At 40.3% G+C, this 21,272-nt stretch overlaps 1 protein-coding gene across 3 annotated transcripts in view; it reads right to left on the bottom strand.

The window, feature by feature from the left end:
* Positions 1–15,315, bottom strand: part of Nrp1 (neuropilin 1) — a 138,173-nt gene extending 122,858 nt beyond the window's left edge. For all 3 annotated transcript variants that reach the window (XM_047520421.1, XM_047520423.1, XM_047520422.1), the window contains exons 1-2: positions 14,965–15,315; positions 11,287–11,461 (exon numbers count right to left, since the gene is read on the bottom strand). In XM_047520421.1, coding sequence (XP_047376377.1) covers positions 11,287–11,461; positions 14,965–15,037 — 248 coding nt within the window. In that variant the 5' untranslated portion in view covers positions 15,038–15,315. The remainder of the gene's footprint in view (positions 1–11,286; positions 11,462–14,964) is intronic.
* Between the last annotated feature and the right edge of the window lie 5,957 nt (positions 15,316–21,272).

Genomic DNA, 21,272 nt, shown 5'->3' with positions numbered 1-21,272 from the left:
AGTTGTAGAAGTGATTGTTCATTTAGGTAGTCCACATCATTCAGAAATTGTTTGGAAACTTGAATTCAACAATCAGGTCAGATATGGGACTCACCAGAAATTTCAGGTGTTAATTTGAGCCAAGAGACTAAGATCAAAAAGGTTATTCATGGAGGAGAGATTTGCAAAGGCAAAACCTTAGCAAAAGCCTGTATTTTAGGGTTGGAGGAGAAGCAGAAGCAAGAGAAGCTGTCAAAGAGATGGGGAGAAGGCTGAGCTGATGCAGAGTCGTAAGATGTAGGAGAGAAGCAGTTCTGATACATGGTGAACAGTCAACTGTGCAGAGTTGCACAAACGCTGAAGAAGTGAGGACCAAGTTATGGCAAAATGTTTGGAGCGGCAGAAAAGTAAATAAGGAAGACATGTGAATGAGTAGTTTCAGTCCAGTGGAGAGACACGAGCTAATGCTGAAGAGAGAGGAGATGGTGGAGCTCCAGATCACAGTCCCACTTTGGATACTCTTGGCAGTGACAGAAAAGAGAGATGAAATACTTGTTTGCAGGGTTAACAAGGCCAAAAGAGGATTTCTTTTCGGCAAGAACAGGAAAGCCCTACAGAATCCATTTGACCCATGGAGGCCCACAGTGGTTCCCCTAAAAGGAAAGCAAATCCCTTCTTTGGGATATCCCAGACACACCTATAGTCATCAAATGAAAAAGGAGCTCAGAGTACTTTTGAAGGCTGCGGATATCATTGATTATTCATAAGGGTGAAATGAGGAGAAGGAACTAAAATAGTAATCTGTTCTCTGTCACCATTCCAAGGTCCTTCCTGCAAACGTGCTCGTCACCACTGGAAATTCCCCTGTCACTGTTAGGAAGTCTAGCATACCCAGAAATGGGAGAAAGAGATGGAAAGGCTAGAAGACCTGGGGTTTCAAGAAGAAGAGGGGAGGAATAGAATGTGATGGACCATCAGTTTAAAAATACTTATTTCCCCAGTTGCCTTTCCTGATAAATGGATGCTATAAAATCCACGTGCTTCCTCTTTCTTGGAAACAAACATAATGATGCTGTTTGGTTAAACTGCTTAGGAAGACTGACCTGTTTGTAGTTACCACCATGCAATTGGCTTCTGCTTTGCTGTTTAAGCACAGGCTGGTTTATTCTCTGAGTATACTGAACATATTTGCAAACCCATGGGAAAAGAATGACTTTTTTAAAAAAAAAAAAAGCCATTCATGCTATTATCATCAAGTCTGTGACACTGAGATAGCATCTTCCATGAGATTTTCCAGAACCTACACCCATCCAGATTTTTAGAAGATGGTGATTATAACACAGTCAACTTATTGCAAGGAAATCCAGAAATTCTTGTTGTTTGAACACACGCTGAGCATTAGATGCTATCTTTACTGGGGGCATGCACGGTACTTTTGGAAATATTTGTGTCTACTCCTGAGGATGCAGATGTTATTGTTTACAGTCTGAACTTATTTTAAGGAACAGACCCTGCGGATGCACTTCCTGTGATACCTACGCTTTGTTTCACCTTATTTGTCCTGTATTCATAAGACAATTCCACCTACAGCATCTCACCAACACTGAATTATTGAGATAGGCAGAGGAAGAAAAGCAGTACTGCTTCCAAGAGAGAAGGGGAAAAGGCTAATAAAAGCTGCATGCAGGTAGTGTTGCTCTGCCAGACCTTGAAGTAGGCAACCTGGTCTTTGTTTCACCTTCCCAAGTTGCACTTGTTGACAGTCTCAGAGTGGCAGCATTAACTGTGCCATAATTATGCCACTCATATAATTGTGACCTAGTCCATATGACCTATCTTCTGTCTCACAGATGGGAATGAATGGCAAAGGTGCAATTATAACTCTTGTCCCTAATTTTCACTAGAACACTTTTTCCTAGGGAGCTGCAAACACAGTCCCCTGATAATCAGGAATTCCCAGCTCACGTTAATGAACCAGCACACACATCAGGTAAGATGCTAGGACAGTAGGAAAGACAGGTGTGCCTTGGAGGACTGAACCAATACATCCTAATCATTAATCAGCACTGTTCCCAGCTGCGTGGACAAAGAAATTGGCTTTGGAATAAGAGGTAAGGAAGATGCAGAACATTTTCCTGGGGAGGGGGGAGAGAAAATTCTAATCAGTGTTTTCAAAAACACAAAAACAAAAACAAAAAATACCCCTCAACCTTCTCTCAGCCTACTAGTGAAAAATACAATTATGAGCTACCCCCTGTGGAAGGGAAGAAGCTGCTAGGGATTGATGTGGTCAGATTTTCTGGATGCAGAAATGCAGCTACTGCCTTTAGATCCAGAGAGTAGCCTCTATAAGTCCTTCCTGAAAGACTGTCATTCAGCCTTTGAGCAGTTACCAAAATTGCCCCTTTGACCTTTTCTGTGGAACTTTGCTGGTCCCTTCTTCATATTGCCTACTGTGAACCACAGACTCTGCTCAGTGAAATATGTGGGTTTTTTCACTCCTACTCTTCACATATCGGGTTTCCATTTCAGTAAAAGTGCCAGTTGTTTAGTTGAGTTACACTAGTGCAAAGCATTCTGTTGGACTGTGGAGGGTGGAGATATAAGGAAGATATAGCTACTGCCTTTGTGGAGTTCTACCAATGAGGAAAAAATGCTTACCTGTATAGTTAGAATCAAGAACCTCCAGAGATGGGTATTAGACCAGATGTGCAAACGGAGTGCTATGGGGGAGGGGGGATGTCAGACTGTCAAATTAATTGGTATTTGCCATTTTTACGGGCTGTCATTTTTCCAAAAGACTGGTTCAATCTATAAATTTAAATTTTTCTTTATTTTAATGATCTTTTATATAACAACATTTAACGAATAAGTTAAATGGATAGATAAGTATGAACCAAGATAATAAAGAAAAAAGGGTAATGGCAGCTGCCTATAATCCCAGCTATGCAGGAGGCTGAGGCAGTAGGATTGTGACCTCAGCCTGGGTAACTTAGACCCTTTCTCAAAATAAACTCTTAAAAAGGACTGGGAATATAGCCCCATGGTAGAGCACTTGCCTAGACTGAGTGAGATCTTGTGTTCAATTTCCAGTACTGAAAAAAAAAAGGTAAAATAGCAATCTAATCTATCCATCTAAAAACAACATAATTCCTTACAAGACCAAGTGAGCTTAAGTGCTACCAAGTTTGTGGAACTATGCAGGGCCCTTTTATCTTTATCTTAGCATCAAAAGTATATTCTTTATGTTGGGGAAATTTTCATGCTTGAAAAATGTTTACATTTATTTTCTTCAGACTAAAACTTTTGCTCACATCTTATTTTTTTTTCCTTGTTATTTCCCTGATAGCTTGCATCCTGCATCATAGCTGCCTTGCACATAGCATCCATTGGTCGGAGAATCAAACAAGGACTTGGAATTGTGACTATATTGGCCTTTGCCATCACTGGCTGTTCTAAAGAAATTCAAGAACTTGAATAATGAGACATTTAGCATCCTCTTTCAGGCTGGGACTGGAAGCTGTCTTGGTGACATGCCAGTCTATCACAGAAGCTATAAGTAATCACCTCCAACCTGTCTCAGCTGCTTGTACAAAGTATCTACCCAGATAAAAACAAAATACTTCACAGCATCTGTTTTTCCTCAAAAAACACTCCTCCACTTCTCATAGGAACCCAGCGCCTGAGCGAGCATTCCCACTTAACCCTTACAGAACTGCAGTATCAAAATTTTGGGAATTGGGGAGTCTTTCTTTCCTGAGATTAGGAAAATGAGCAGTACTTGGAAGGCAACACACTTTACTTCTGGACCTGGGACTAAGTGCTGGATACAGCTGGCATCTCAAATGTCCTTTTAACCAACTGTATAAATCCAATCCATGTGCAGCCTGGTTGTCAGGCTTCAAATAGTGTGTTTATATGTGCTTTGTGTTTTCAAGTTCCATCAACCAAAGGGACCAGAATTTAGATATTTCTCACATGGGATTTCCATTTCTAAGTTAATGCAAGTTTTGATTGAGTGAAAAATCACCAATTGGTTGGGAAATTTTGGACACCATTTACACAAGTGCTTACTTAACATGAACCAAAAGTTGAATAATTAAGTTCTCCCTCCGAAGTGACTGGTTTATGTTTAAACTTTCATGTGAGATAGCTCATGGAGGAAGATGGTTATTAGAAAAAATAAGTCAGCAACATTTCATGAAAATTCTCTCATTTCAAAAGGCACATTCCAAGTGTGCCTTTGGCCACAAAGGTAGAAAGCTATAGAAGCTAAGAATTTGGGCATTTAACTTTTTCAAACCTCAGGACTGTCACCACTAAAATAGGTATGACAGGAAGATTAAGTGACATCATGTGCCTGTACTTAGCACCATGATGGGCACACACTGATGACCCATCAACATCATTCAACATCATTCCTTTCCAAACATTTTACGATTCTTTAAATTAAAAGAGAATAAAACCACATAGACTAAAGATAATACAGTAATTCATACTCAGGCTTTAAGAGGAGGGAAAACATGTTATAAGTCAAAAGTTCTCCCCAGTGAACTTGAACCTCTTTAAGTAACTGAGTGGACAGAAGCCGGAAGATGGTTTGTCTTCCATTTACCTGTCTGCAGAATTTAGCAGAGTTCTGAATGAATGCACTCCATTTTCTAAACTATCTGCAAAGACTCTGAATTATTTCAACCATAAGACAGTAGTTATTAACCTAGATATTAGACATGGGCTAATCAAACAGAGTAGCAGAACAAACCTTTCTTTGAGGCACTATGTACTGCCAAATCACTGACTCTTACAATTAGGATTGATTACAAACAACCAATTAAGGGACATTTGGAACCTGATCTGAACACTGATTTTGTCTCTTTTTGGGCTTAATTATCAGGCTTGATGGATACTACAAGTGCAATTAGTTAAGTTTAGTTTTTGGCCGCCTCTACATACACATATGAGTTTGTGTGTGTGTTTCTTACTGAAGCATGTTATCATGCACATGAGTATCAAGTTTTATGCTGGAAAGAAAGGAACTGAGAATATGCATGTCAGCTGAAGGCATATGTCTCACTTGGATCAATTCTTAAGTGCCTGTGCCCCAAAGAGAAGTCTGGTTGGAAATGTCATACACATGTTGATTCAATTTGATAAAATCTCAACTAACCTTCTCTTTTTCAGCTTCTCAAAAAGGTTGCTTCTTTTAATGACAAAACTACCTGTCATACTCAAAATTTATTGTGATCAAATATAAGTATGTAGACTAAATAATAATAGAAAAAATTAGTTTATTAAACACATAGAGTTATGTTCAAATTAAATCAGTGCTAATGAGAAAAAAATATCCAAAGGATGAAAGTAGATAATTATCTGTTTGAGTAATAACCAAGGATGCTATAGGTGGTAATGACATTGGCCAGCATTTATTCTATAAGGGTTTATTCTTACCCACCCAATACTCGTTCAAATGAATTGAGCTTGGTAGTGGAACCCTTAGATTGCCCACACAGGGAAGTCTCCCACAATAAAACCAGGAATGAAAAGATAAGGGAAAGTGTAAGAAAAGCGTTTTCAGAATTTGCCTTGCATATAAAGCATATAAAACTTTTTGTCTACTTAAACATAACTGTGGTGTATAAAACAAAGACAAGGGTATTTCTACAGTAGCCACTGGAAAGAAATAAAAAATGCTTCAATAGGACTCTGCTCTCTTATCAGAAGGGGAACAGTATATATTTTTCTCTCTCTACTTCAAAAAAATGTCACAGTGTCTATTCAGAGCAGAGCTCACAGAGACTCCTAAGACTATGGTTGAGTTTTGTCCAGTTTTGAAATTCATACAAATGGAATCACACAAGTTAGGACTGCACTGAAGGGCAAAGGTTAGTGACTAAAGTAGACTCCAGGGGTTTTCTGGAAGATGGAAAAGGCTGCTTCTGGATTAGTCGCATGCATTTGCTCATCTTTCAAGACTTCATATCAGCTTGTACACTTAGGTTGTATATTTTTCTAGGTACATTATACTTTAAAGTATACGCACTTCTTATTTTACATAGAAAATGAAGAACTATTTTTCTTAGATGACTCAATGTTTTCCATGAAACAAAGAATTTTTAAAAAATTTCTAAGTGATGCTCTAAAATATAAGACTAGAATGAGACACTTGCCTTTGACACAAAAGCCAAAAACCTTAATAATCAAGATAAACAGTGTTTTAATGCAATGTTTAAAAAATAAAATTAGCACAAAAACCCCATGCTGAACAAAAGAAGGGGAAAAGAGTGTCAAATTACAAAATATTACTCAAGAAACAATAAATGAACTGTATAGTCCCCAAATAACCAACTAAATGACTGTGTGACTATTATAAAATGGAATTTGCAGGAATAAAATCAGATTTGAGAAACTAATGGCTGATTAATTTTCATTCAGTGACTTTATATTACATGAAAATGAAGATTAGTAGTGTTTTAATGTTTGTGATAATTTAGGCAATTTGAAAAGTAGCATTAAGAAACAATGTGTGACTTATTTCAATAAAATTCCAAAACTTCATTATCATCTCTACTTAATTATGATTTCTCTGTGATTAGACCTCATTTGAAGTTATAAGAGTGAAACCTTCCTTTGAATGCACTGAATTAGGAAAAAAACATCTATTATTGGTTACATAAAGATGAGATAAATAGTAAATTATGGAAAGAAAAGCATCTACCCTATGTTATGGAATAACAGTGTCAAATCACAGTGAAGTCAGGATCTTGTCAGTAAAATAAATCCACTATCAGGTTTTCTCTCCTCAACATTACCTTTTTAGACTTCCTTTCCCCAGCCTTTTTTTTTTTTTAAGCTTCACATTCATTCATTCATTTTCTTAATGTTTTTAACCCAATGTCTGTGAAATTTTTATTGCTCCCCAGATGATGACATCTGATCTGAATGTAACCACACACCTCTTTGCTCAGCAGTATTTGTCACAAACCATTATAAATTATCATGCTGATAGTTTGCATTGCTGGGAAACCGGAAAAGTTTCATAAATTCTAACTACTGTATCAATGACATTCTTGTTTATTATACAGATATAAAGTTTTATGAGATTCAAGATGTCTGCCTTTACCACTGAAGAAAACTTTAGTGAAGTAAGATCTAACTAGTTCCATGTAAATACTGGAAACCATTTACAACATACAATGAACACTTCTTTCTGAGAACACTTAGCTGTTCAGTTTTTTCTTTTCAACTTATCATAGTACTTTCACACTTCAGGAGTATGCAGGATTTAGCTTATACAAAAAAGAGAAATCATCCATTTCTTCAACATCTTGTACTTTCTGAACATTCTCTAGTGTTTTCTCATACATCAACAAAACAATATCTAGATAGAAATCCTAGCCCTAGATTAGTCCTATGGACAGATGCTCTGTTGTTGTACTGATCTATTGACTAACAGCACACCTTGCTCAATAAAATAATTGAAGGGGTCATATTGCCATGGTTTTGATGTTTATTTATGATGAGCCTGATTAAGTGGTGGCATCAACACCAACTGCATTTTCAAACTATCCTAGATAATTCACACATTTATTTTCCCTGAGGAAGTTTCCTGCCTCTATAACCACCATGAAAATTTAACACTCATTTTGAACAGGAGGGTTTATAGTTTACTTATGAACTGGGTTGGTCTTAACACTATTCACATGAAAAACTCTAATTATATACTATGTTGTTGAAGCCATGAAACGATGGGTTTTTCATAACTATAAACAAAACAATAAAATTTTAAATAAAACGATTTTTCTGCCAAAACTATTCAGCTGGTCTATTTAATAATGTCATCCATCCTACACCCTGGGAAAGAAAATCACTTATTTGGATCTCAAGGATGTTTCTCAATAAGCAAATGTGCTAAGAAATTGATTTCTTGAGTTTTCTCACAGTGAGAGCTGACTGAACAAATACTGAGAATTTCAAGAGAAAAAGAAGAGTGTATTCTATGGCAATCATCCCATTAATGGATCAATATATTCAGTTTGACATATGCTTAGTTTCACATTTTCAAATGTTCTAACAAAAACCAAGTTGTTAAAGACATCATAGTAATTATGAAAACTTATTTGGTGGACAGCTTTTAACTTTCCAAAGGACTTTCAAATCTGTGATTTCATTATATCCTACCAGCAACCTAGTGACATCAGTACAGTAAGTACTTTCTGCTGCTAATAGACATACACTGTAGCTGCAACAGGGTAAAATATTAAATATCTCAAATAAGATAAACTGTTTGTTCTTAATATAGGTGTGATAACTAAATCTTACCAGCACTCTTAATGTGATACACTGAATCAAGTTTTGTGTCACTTCACATCTATTTTTGTAAATCACCTAATACACACTACAAACAAATTCCAAATCAAAACCAACAAAACCCCCCAACAAAACAGCAGGGAAAATCAAAAGCTATGTTTTTGGGCACCTAAAATAAACACTGGACTCTCAAAACTTGTTATTTAAAGAGCTTTTGGATTTCCCATTTTTCCATAGAATTTTAATCACCTGTAGATTTTAAAACTGTTATACTTCTCACAGCCTTACAAAAGGAGGTAAGTAGGGGGCCACATTTGAAGAATCTCAACTGCAGCCTCAATAATGACCAGGAGTCATTATTGGATCCGCCTGGAAAGACAAGTGAAGGCAATGCCTAAAGTCAGTCTTTCTATATCCTTTTGGAATTTTTCTTGATTAAAAAGATCAGGTAGCAAAACTTCAAAATACGGCACAAAGTATTTTCCATGAGCATAAACTCTATTGACTTCATTGGACTAAATGTATCAGTCTTTCGCCCCTGGTCAGGAGATGGCAGCTTCACAGGAACAGAGCCTCAGTTACGGTAAGTAAGAAACCACCTTCCTCCACAGCAAGCAAACAAATAAAACCTCACAAAAAACAAAACACCAAGCAAACCTCACCATCATATGATTGTTACAGAAACAATCTTCTTAGCTTTGTTACTTTCTCTAATATTTTGCTGATATCATTAAAATTGTCTATCTATAAATTACCATCATCCTTATGTTATCTTTAAAAACAAAAAACAAAAACAGTGCTCTTCTACCCTATCCCACCCCATTCTATGACAAATCATGATTTATGGTTTACTGTGGGCCAAACACTGTTGTAAGCACTTTACATAATTAATTCATGCAACTGGCTTGCCGTCCGTAACTTCTACTCCAGTTATGTGCTGGACCTGGTCTGCACAAGCTCATGAGAAACCAGTTGTGAACGTCTCTTCTTAAGTGTGTGCATGATGACATCACATGGGGAAGAACCAGGTGTTAAACATTTACCAGCACACCATTGCTGATAACCAGTGATGATTCTAAATTCTTTATTCTAGTACATATATACATGGCCATAATTTCTTGATCAGGAATGAGTAAACATGAGTTACTGAAATCTAGTAGCACCTTATTTTTTCTGTTTTACCAAAGTTTTCTTAAAACTATGTTTTACCAGAGTTAAAGTTAATGGGAGTTACAGTTAACTCCTATAGCAGTTAAAGCATTGAAAAAAAGCAAAAATTAATTAATTAAAATGGAAGACAAGTCTCCAGGTTGTCTATGTGGTTGACAAAGGAGTGTAGCTCAGTGGCAGAGTGCTTTCCTAACATGTGTGTGAGGCTCTGGGTTCAATCTCCAGCAACACACACACACGCATGCACGCACGCACGCACACCCGCACAATTAGTGAAAAACAAAAAGAAAATACAATGGATTCCTGTTTCCTAGTAGTCACTGGAATACTCTATTAATGGCAATTTCCACACAAAGTTAAAAAATCAACACCATGCCCTGAAGCATTTCTGAATCACAGAATAAAGATTAAATTGGAATCAGCATAATTTTATCACATTGCGATATATGCTGATTATTTAGAAACCTATCATCAGTCTATGCATGTATACTGATTCTCTAGGCACTAAAATGTTGAGTTAACTGGATGACCTAATTTCCCTGACCACAGAGAGTTAGTTTACTCCATCAACTCAACAGGTTGCTGGATGCTTCCTACAGGTGGGAATGTTTTCACATTATTCTGTTCTTTTCTAAAGAAAACTATGTGCAGATAGAATATCTTTAATAACAAACATGCCTCCATAAAAATGTTTATGTTCAATGGAAGTAGTAACCTATAGACATTGATATAGGATTGGATCAAACTGAACCATTTTAAAACTTGCAAAAACAAGTCCCTGAGGAATACTTTAGAATTGAAATTTAAGATTATTTTCTTTTTATAAAACTGCTCATATATATGTATATATATATATATATATACACATATACAAATACATATATATACATATATACATATATATATAAATTCATAAGATTGATATGCAGGTTCAAGTCTCTGGGGACCACACCATGTTTAGTGTAGCAGAATGGAATTACGTGGACAGGATGGACAGTTGGTGTGCTGAACATCAAGAGAGATTAGCAAACGTGAATCTAAGTGGACTGACAAATGCAACGTAAAAACATAATTTCAATACTGTGGAAAGCAACACCAAAACACTTGATTTTCAAGTAAGGTAAGAAAATAATTTGGGTTTCTCTATAGAAAAATGTATTCATAGTAGCAAAATATGACAGAGTGATGTAACTTAACAATAGAAGAAGAGAGCCAAACTAAGGCAGATAGATGGAAAATAGGTATATTTGGGTTTTCATTGGATTGACTGTAACTTATTTGCTAGCACTTCTCATGGAAGTCTTCCAGTCATTAGTCTACCATTTTAAAAACCTCATCTTATACTCATCTATATACTTTAACTCCTATGACAATTTGCTTTTCTCCGTGTTAAACTCAATAATATAATTCTTACATCATATTATGTGCCACAAAATTGTTTTAAAAATATCCAACCCCACCATATGTGTATAATGTGTCCTGGTGACCCATGATATATAATAAAACTGTGAGAAAAAGTTTGGCTTTTTAGTTCTCCAAGTCCTTTCCAGAAAGAAGAGTCACTCATTCACATTTCTTAAAAAATTTCCAAAACCAAAAGTGTTAACAGTAAATAGTATCGGAGATTAGACATTTAAATATCATCTTCCTATTTTTAGGAAATCAGAAACTTAATTTAGTTTCTATACCATAGACAAATGATCTGTCCTAGATTGGAATCCCTCCTGGATCCATTTATATCTTACACTTCACTGCACAAGATTTCCCCCGTGGACAGGCAAGACCACTAGATGGTGCTGTGGTGCCCTGTTCAAACACGTTTTCACTCACTTGCAATCTCTGTCCTCCAAATCGAAGTGAGGGTTGAAGTTGATCATAATTCTCTGATATGGGTCCGGTGCCTGAATCAGCCATTCACATTTTTCACTCGGGTGATAAGAATGAGGATAACCGGGAGATGTAAGGTACCCGGGACTTTCAATTTTTATAGTGCCGCCACATTTATCTGTAATAAATATAACATTTTAGTACAGCTCTCCCTGACAATCAGCTAGGTATTTTAGTTTTATGTATATATATATATTACCAGTTAGTAAACATTCCATAACTTTTTAAGAGGGACTCCAAGAGGTCTCCACAAGTCCTCAGGTGGCCCTGAGAGCAACACTCTACTAAAGAACACTCTTTGATCTCTAGGAGGTTGGCTCAGACAGAAAGCAGATTGAGATTTGAGAAGACTGTCCACCCCCAAAGTTCCTGCCCAAGAAAAAGGTCTTCTAGCATTAAAAACATTAAATCCCCTCAATTGATGTTAACATGGTCCCCTGGGAGCTTCTGCTAGACTTAATTATCCCCCAAGAAGTGTAATCACATTAAGTAGCAAGTTCTAAGTGGAAGGTGACTAAAAGAAGCTGTTCGACCCCTTGTGTCTCTTTTTGATGATAAGCCTGGTCTATGTCATTGATCAGTGGGGATTGTCCTCCAAGACTTTGATTGGCTTAAAGCCAAACTCTTTTTTGTTGTTGTTTTATCTGCCCATAAATCTAAGTGATTTTGAGTTATCTCTGCTCCTGAGATCCAAATCAACAGAGAACAAAGTATAGTTGGTGAAGCAGAAATAATACTGCTTTACTTCTCCAAGTTGCTCAGGCTCCGAGGCCAGATTAAAGCAATGGGGCAGAAAGAAAAATAAATAGCCACTGCAGCATTAATTCTAATTACCTAAATGTTGGAGGGGGAAAAAAATCCCACCACACTGATGTCTGTGTACCACGTATAGTGAGCCACATTCTCACATTCTGGAAAAGGTGAGCTAACTGGTTTTGAGCCCTCATTTTTAAAAACCCAAATGCTGAAGTGATTCACACAAATAAACCAGTCTCTGGGTTGGTTTATTGTTCGGCATAGATCCCTATTGTCACTATTTATGATGAATTTCATACTGGAGAGCCTCAGCCTGGAATGCTGCCACATTTATTGATGCTTAATTTTAAGCAATAAAAATTTGGTGCATAAACTATGTAAGAGGAACAGGTATGAAAGCAGTGAAATATATAAGCCTATCAATCACAAATATTCAGTAATGGTATATATAGATTTTAATATTGCATCTAATAGATTCCCTGTGGAAAGAGAATGGCATTCTTTGCTCTCAGCATGAATTTATAAATCTACAGAATTTTATTACAGGAAAACCAGGTCAAATGGAAATGAAAGATGAAGTGCACATCAAAAATGCATAAAGCTACATGCATTACAGAAGTCATTTCCCATAAATTAAAAAGAAGACAATATAAATTATATTTTTTCTTCATTTGCTAGATGTGTCTGACTTTGTTTCTTAGATTGGGGATGGTCTTATACTGGTTTCCTTTGCATTGGTTTTTAAAAGCTTTATGTTTTCCAAGAAGAAATGATGTTGCAACTGGCATTCAGAATCTCAGCTAATGATCATACTGGACTCTGTTATGTGATTCTACTGAGACTCATGCATTATTTTAAATGTGCAGAAAACTTGGAAAGTGAACCTGTCTCATTAAGTCTCCTCCAGCTCTGTACAAACATCATGGCAGTGTCTGGCATGTGTTAGAAGAGTGACATAAAACAGCACTGCTTCTAGTCACTCGACAGAGTCACTTCAGAAGACATTTAGGTGGACTTGGTACCACACCAGAGCTCTTTAATCTGTGACTTCTGAGAAAGTGACAGTGTAATAAGATAATGTGGACTGCTAGACTCCCTGGCTCTGTTAAATCTCTCTAACAGTTGATTAAGAAAGAGCAATTTCTAATGACTCTAGACCATTAGTCCTAAATAAGGTTAATGAATTAATTTAGCAGTCACTGGTACTCAGAGGAGGTGGACATGGCTTTAGGAGGACTGCTAACTTACTGAGGCATTTACTGACTCTGGTCACTTCAAGCAGAGCAACATGGCTTTAGCTAGTCAAACTCAGTGACTGAAGCCCAGATTCTCGGCATTCCCCAGATTTCTGCTAAGGAAATTAAGAAATGTGTGTGTGTGTGTGTGTGTGTGTGTGTGTGTGTATGTGTGTGTGTGGAGTTCAGAACCTAAAATCTTAAAGCTCTTTGAACTAGCTTTCAAATCCATCATGTGAACTACCCCCACTATGAATTTAATCTCAAAAGTTGTAAAGGACATAGGGTGAATTACTGTAATTTTAAAAGTCTAACCATTGAGCTCTTTCAGTTGGAAGAGAATGTTGTTTTATTCCCTCCAGATCATACAAAGACGCCATGAATGCAGGTTCATTAATAAATCGAACTTCACATTCACAATTTTTGAGTGTTTGCTTCCCTGCCAGATTACACAAAGATGCCTCCAATTTAGATTCATTAATAAATTGAGCTTCATCCACTTTCACAATTTTTTTTTTTTTTTTTTTTTTTTTTTTTTTTTTTTTTTTTTTGCTTATCTGTTAGAACATTGCTTGGTACCTGTGGGGGCAGGGGGAATCTATTACTTAAATCACAAAACCTCAAGGAAAAAGCACATTAGAGAGATTAACTTCCATCATAAAGACGTGATTTAAATTCTTCTTGCTATGAGCCTCTCCACTTGCAGTCTCTTATTAAAACAATATACCATAGTAAGTAGTGGATGTTCTTTGCTTCTAATTACTTTGATTGAAATCTAAGCCAGACAAAAGTAAATATTTGATCATTAGTTAATAATAATTGCTGAAGATTTACTGTAAAGATATTTCATGCTCTCGCTCTCACCTACTTTACAGTGTAAATCCAACGTGCTTACAACCAGATCATATTTTAAAACACATTATATAGGTTTCATGGCACTGCTTATACCTTAGTACAGTCTTTCATTTACTTAACAGTGAGTAGTTTTAAAGGCTAAGTGAAAGCTGCAACTAGGTTAGAGATTTTCATATACACTGGTGACTTTACTGTATATATCAGATTCCTTTATTGACACTATGTAACTTTCATTCATACTCCAGACGGATCAGGGACGATTTACAAAGGCGGGGGAGTTCCAGCAACAGACAAGACAAACCGCTATCTCTTGCAGTCGCCCACCAGAGGAAACAGTTTAGGGAAGCTGAAAGAACCAGGAAGTTCTCCGGGAAAAGTGTTCATTAACTTTCAACAGCCATCAGATTTTTGAAAGGAGTCTCATTTAATTGCCTTTGGGAGGAAACATTATTAAGATAATTGGTGTGCTGATCTGGGAAGGTAGGCAGCTCTGCCTACCTCCAACTCTGCAGGAAAAACCCCACAGTCAAACAACCAAGTTCAGGAAGGAGCCAGAGGACTTGAAATCCTCCTGCCCTAAACCGACTGATCTTATTTCTTATATTTTTCCGCCCAGATAAAAGTTTCCTACACCCGGGAGGTGGTTATTACTGGACCTCACAGCGGCTCTGCGTGAGTCGCGTAGCTGAGGCGGGAAGCCTAACCCAGGCGGGTCCCGGGCAGCTGGGAAGCCCGGGGCACCGCGCTGTCACACGCGCCTCCGCCTGTCACTTACCGTTGCGAAAAGCGCCGGCCAGGGCGAGGGCGAGGGCAAGCGCTGCGCAGAGGAGCGGCAGCCCCCTCTCCATCCTCCCTTCGCCGGATCCCCAGGCAAACGCGGGAGAATGAGAACGTGCAGGGGAAAACACAGCAAAGAGGGGAATCTAAACAATCCGAGGCGCTCCAACTGCTCCTAGAGCCGTAAAATCCTCAGTCCGTCTTGGGGAAAGGAAAGCCGCGAGGCAATGCCTTGATTCGAGAGAAACGCGTCTCTTTTTGTGTCTCAAGTCGCCTGCATCCTGTCATTTAGCTCCGGTTTCCTCTCCCTTTTCCCACACTTGTTCCTCTTCCAGGAGCCACTGCCCGGGCCATGTCTCAAAAAAAAAAAAAAAAAAAAAGGAGATGGGAGGGGGAGGAAGGAGGGAGGTAGGGCGACGCACACCAAAGCCAATTTCCAGAAAGAAAAAAAAAAAAAAAAAAAATCCGGTTTGTTTCTGGACCGGTTGGAGCCGAGGAGCTGGCGCCCAGGGGAGGTCCGGGTTGTCTGCGGGAAGGAGAGGAGCAAGCAATGAAAAGATGAGCGGGAGACAGAGGAGTTTCACCAACTGCACCCCCGCCTCCCCCACTCCTCCGTCCTCCCCCTCCCTTCTGGAGCCCTTCCCTCGCTTCCTCCCTCCCCTCTCCCCGCACAGGCTCGCCAGTAATTGCCTGACAGGAGACTGGGAGGAACAAGTTTCTCTTGGTGTGCTTTCCCTGTCCGTCTGTCTGTCTCTCTGGAGGCCCTACAGGGAGCTCCACGGGAAGAAAGGCTCTAGGAGTCTGCGCCCAGGGCATGAGGATGTGTGTGTTTCAGTAAGGGGCATCGAGATCGATGCCAGGCTCAGGGTCCGGCTGGCCTACCTCGGCGTACTTGCTCTGGAACCCCGGGGGGAGAGCCGGGCAGCTCTGGGAGGCGAGGATCTTGCGGCGGTGGAGAGAGGAGTGCCCGGGAGGTGGCGGCTGCTTCTTGAAACTCTAAATCCCGGCCGGTGGCCACCGCGGTGAGGAACTTGGTGCCAACCCCCTGTCACTCCCCACCGTGCCACCCTGAGACCTGTGGTAGAGAGCAGCCCGCGCCCCTGGCCACTTCAGGTCAGGATTGTAGAGCCAAAAGGAGAAAACAGGTTAGATCGAGAGATGCACCACTGAGCCGAACGAGCGGAGGCAGTGTCTCTGCCACGTAAAGCCATGTTGGACCGCCCTGGCGGGCGAAGCCGGGTTTCAGCTTCACTCTGCCTCCCTGCCCCGCACCGGAGCGCGCGGCTGGGTGTCAATAGCGCCCGGGTGCCCTCCGAACGCTGCGGGCTTCATTGTTCCCCGAGATTTGCTGCTCTCTCCTCTGGGTCAGAGGGAACCCGAGAGGGTGGGAGGTGGTGGGCCTCCTAGCTAGGGGGCAGCCGCCGACAGACACTGTCCGGCTTTGCTTGTTTCAGAGCCCAGAGCTCCAGGGAATTGTAAATTAGGAATCCAGTGGCCCGTTTCTGTGCATCCCAAGGGAGGGAGAAGAGTGGAGGAGAGAGGTGATCTTTGCAGGGCCCTCACAGTGCCTGCTCCGAGTTGGCCCCCAAAACTCTTGCCTACCCCCACCTCCCAGGGTCGCGCGTCCTCACTGCTACTGGAAGCCCCCCAGTTCCATCCCCGAGGGCTTTCCGGGAACTGCTGCAGGAGGCGTATGCGGATATGAATAGCAAGGACAATTTAGGGAACAAACAGGTTGTGGCCACCGATCAGGCACTAACAGGGCTAAATGCCCACGGACACACTCCGAAAGAGTTCTTGGGGGAGGTGGAAAGGTCATAAGCCTTCTGGGAAATGGCGTTTATGTACACACCGCTAAAGCAGAGCCTGGATCCTACCTGATGCAAAGAGCTGGCAAAGGAGATTTAGGAATGTTGGCAAGGAGACTGGTCAAAGGTTTTGGCGGAAGAACTAGGGTCAGACAGGGAGAAAGGACGCCCGAGGCGCACAGGCCTCTGGCCAGGGCTCGGCACTCGCCGGTCGCGACTGGGCGTGGTGACTTGTGCCCTTCAAGGTGCAGGAGGGTTCCGGGCGGCGCCGAGTTGCACTCTCCGAGTCCGCACTCGCCGCTCTCCTGCTCCGGGTCGAGCCTTCTTTCTCTAGTGCGGAGTCCCTGAGGCCCTGCAGCCAAGCTGCAAAGCTGGAGACTCAGCCCTCTGGGCTCCACGAGCCTGCCCTGCCCCCGAGCGCCTCCTTTCCTTCGGCACTTTCCTCCTCTAATGCTCTTTCACTCTTTCCCAGGCGCGGGTGGCGAGGGCACACAGAAAGCCCGGGGGTCAAATGCCCGGGGAGAGCGGAAGGGGTTGTAGCGGGGCCGAAGGCAGCCCCCGGCTGGGGCAGGCGGGCTGGTTGGAAGCAAGGCAGGGACGCCAGCCGCGCCCAGCACATACCCAGGGGAGCGAGCCGTTGGAGTAAAGCCCCGGCGCCTGGTTACGACCCGCACGCATAACCGCCTGGAGGCTGTCCTCCGTAACCCGGCGCAGCCCCGCCAGTTCCAGCTGCTCTGGGCAAGCGGCACCATCACATTTAGGGTGACCCCGAGCGACCTAAGTCCTGGACTCAGAGGAACAGGCGCCTATCAGGACCTGGCAGGTTGACAGTTAAGGGGGAGCCGGGCGGAAGCAGCGGCCCGGGCGTCCTGGAGTCGCAGATACTTGTTATCTTTCTAGCGGCTACGAGCTCGCGCCCGACGCGCTCGCTCCGGGGAGCCAGTTTCTACCGTGTGCCTGAATGGGGTGAGCTAGGGGGCACAAGCGGGAGACTTGAGTTGCGCTGTTTTTAGAAAACTGCCTCCAATCTCTCTTCCCTTTTCCCTGCTGAGTATGCATTTCCCAGCCTAGACCTGCCAGGCCAACAAATACATCCACTGATCGCAGCACCCCGGGAGGAACAGTCGCGTCGCCCCCACCATACCCCGACCTCGCCCCTCCGGCTTCCTCCCGCGGTTCCCAAGAAGGGCTGGCTGCTCCAGCGGGTCAACTCTCAGAAAATGCCTTTCTGACTCCCGCTGAGCACTTTTGCCAGTCTTTCTGCAACCAACTAATAAGACATACACTATGTGCACTTGGAGAGATATATTTAAGTTCTTCCTCTGATATTCTGGTCTAAGGTTATCTGCGGCTTTCCTAGACGCCTTGGTTTCCACACACAGTTCTGGGTACTGGAGCCCTACCACACTGATTGATAATTGCTGCCTGGTGCATTGGTACAGAGCAAATTGTCCTTACTAACAACATCTTTCATTTGCTGATGGATTCCAGTAAGTGGTGAACAGGGTCAATTTTAGATTTCCCCAATTCCCCAGCAAGGGAGAGAGCCCGACTTTACATAAGAATAAGTGATAGACAAAGGAAGAATTTGGCAGTATTCCTAAATTGAATTTATTTTGGTCTCGTGAACACATCACTTCTTTTTAATACCACACTTCCCTATATTAAATAGGACCCAGTTTCACTGAAGGGAAGATTCATCTATCGCTCTCCCAGAGGGCCAGCAGAGGCCCTTAGTGGTCAATACCTAGCCTCGTTGAGTGGGGTTCCCAGGCTGCTGCAGAAGTGAGGCCCATCTGAGGAAGGCAGGAACAGTGACCCATTATAAGAATGGGCTGGATGGTAAATGCGCCCTTTCTTTCATCAGGTTCTCATCAATTTGTCAGAAATAAGATGAGATCCATTGCTCCCAGAAGGCCATTTGAGCAACTAACTTCCTCAAAGTACTTTAGATTGATGCAATATGGAGATTCATGTTGCTTACCCAAAACTGTATCAAGTATAGTCAAGTTTTGGTTTGTTTTAAAAATGAAACTCATCAATGCCCAAAACAATACAGCAACATATTTTTAATAGGAGCTAACCAACATTTGAAATGTAAGTAAAAGGAAGTGAAACTAGGAAAAGGTAAAAATGAAGTGTAATTATTATTTAAAATAATTCTTTTAAGAGTGGCCCTTCTGCCTTTCTTCCTCTATAGTACAAAAGGTGTCTTTTAGGGCCTCACAGCTATCTCCTTAATTTTTATAAGCAGAGAAAGAAGAAAATAAACATGAATCTTTTGTTTCTGATTCTTCATTTTTAGGCTTTTAAAACTTACCTTCAAAAGTCTTCAAACATTGGACAAAAAAATGCCATCTGATATTTTAAAACAAATGTGAAGTTCTTGTAATACAATGTATTCAATAACAAACAAGAGGAAGGAAGACAACTAAATTTTGTATCATGTTGGTGGGTTCAAAATGTTGGTGGCAGAAGTTAAGGCTAGGTTTTTAAAACAGTATACTATTTGTCTGAAAGAATTATCCTAGATTATTCTGCTTTTATTGACTTACTAAATTAAGAAGACTAAAATAAAAATAACAGAAACAGCAAACCAATAAAAATATCATTAGAGAGAACATACTAAGGTTTTCTAAAGGACTATCTTTTTGTAGAATGATCTTCAAATGTAAGTTGAGCATTAAAAAAAGAGAAGTGGCTACTTTCTTAAAATGTATTTGTAGTTTTATATAAATTGAGAACTAAACTTTTAAGGAATCTTGAAAGAAGTCAATAAAATAATTTAAAAATATCAAATGAAATCTTCAAAATCACAACTAAGAACTGTTTAATTTATTCTAAAATAACTTAATTTTATTGTACTTTTATTAGATGAGTCTGACTATTGTGTAGAGAGTGGGTTATGAGTGGAGCAAGGGAAGAAGTGAGGAGACTGGTTATGAAGTAGCAACAGTGGAATCTAAATAAGAGCTTGAATAAGGACTATGGAAGTGCAGATTGGAAAAGGATGCATACTACATGCATTTAGGAAATATAAATAACAGGATAGAGATGGATAGATGAATGAAAGGGTGTTGTCAAAGATGACCCTTAAGATTCAAACTTTTGTAATTAGATATGTAGTGATAGATTTCACATAGACAAGGCATAATGGAAGAAGGTTTTAGAAGGGTTTGCAAGGGAGAATTTCCAAATGGAAGTAGTGGACAAGAATTGAGTACTGTGCTACTCAGCTTTCCATCCTTGTGATAAAATACTCGAAACAATCAACTTAGAGGGAAGAAAAGTTTATTTAGGCTGATGGTTTAAGTCCATGGTCAGTAGGCCACATTGCTTTGGTGGCACAGATATCATAGAGCATGGTACTCAGGGTACAACTAAGCAGAAAGAGAGAAAATATTGGAGTTCCAATATCTTCTTTAAGGGTTCACCTAACTTCCTCCTACTGGTCCTCACCCGTAGGTTCTACTACCTGCCAGTAGTGCCACAGGCTGGTGACCAAGCCTTTAGCAAATGGACCTGTGGAGGATATTTAAGATCTAAACCATAGCAAATAACATTGAGAGTTCTGGCTGGATGAGGACTAAAATGCAATTGTACTTAATGGTGTGACAGGTTACTGAGAGCTGACTTTAGCAAGAGTGAGGGAGGAGCAGGATTAGAGGCCACATTGGAATGCAATAAGGAATCAGTGGAAGGCAAAGATAAAAACAATGCATGAAGAAAATTTGCTCTGGGAGCTTCTACTGAAGGGGAGAAAAGAGACAATAGTTTTGGAAAGAAGAAAATGTGAAGGGAGGTTAATTTTTGCTTGTTTTTAAGATGGGGTCCTTTTAACATTCTTAAACATTGATGGAGAGAGTCCAGTAAAAGGAAGTGTTGAGTTTAAAGCATAATAAAGATAATCAGCGTGTAAATAACCTGAGAAGGCAAGAGAGGATGCAATCTCAAACCCAGATGAATGAATACGAAAAGATACAAGCAGCTTTCTGTTAGAGCAACAGGAAAGGAGGAGCTGATGGGTATACATTCCAAGTAGGTTTGTTAGTTTAGTTGGGGCCAATTTCTCTGTACTATTCCATTTTCTCAGTTAAGTACATCATGTGATGAAAGTAAGGATAGAGGAAAGGTGCTGAAGGACTCCAGTGAGCAGTGAAGATTGACATGGAAGACCAAGCTCGCTACAGAAGTTATTGTCAATGCGTTTATAATTTTCTAAGTTTAAAATTGAGGTAGTAGCACATTTTGTGTAGAACATATCTTACTAGAAAAGTTGGCTGGATTTTCATAGATTTCACAAAAATCTGCTTAACTCATAATGAAGCAGTAATAATAATATTAATGCTATTATTTCAGCTTTAATGCCTCAAATTACAGGTTTAATACTTTTGTTTTTTAGACAAGGAATTTTTCTAACAATTATTTACAACAAATTAATGAATATATCAATTGATGTATAGGGAAAGTGTCCCCCTAATAACTCTTTGCAATGAAA

This window comes from Sciurus carolinensis, chromosome 12, assembly GCF_902686445.1.
Source record: "Sciurus carolinensis chromosome 12, mSciCar1.2, whole genome shotgun sequence".
Taxonomy (NCBI): Eukaryota; Metazoa; Chordata; class Mammalia; order Rodentia; family Sciuridae; genus Sciurus; species Sciurus carolinensis.
This window is presented reverse-complemented; position numbering and strand designations above follow the sequence as displayed.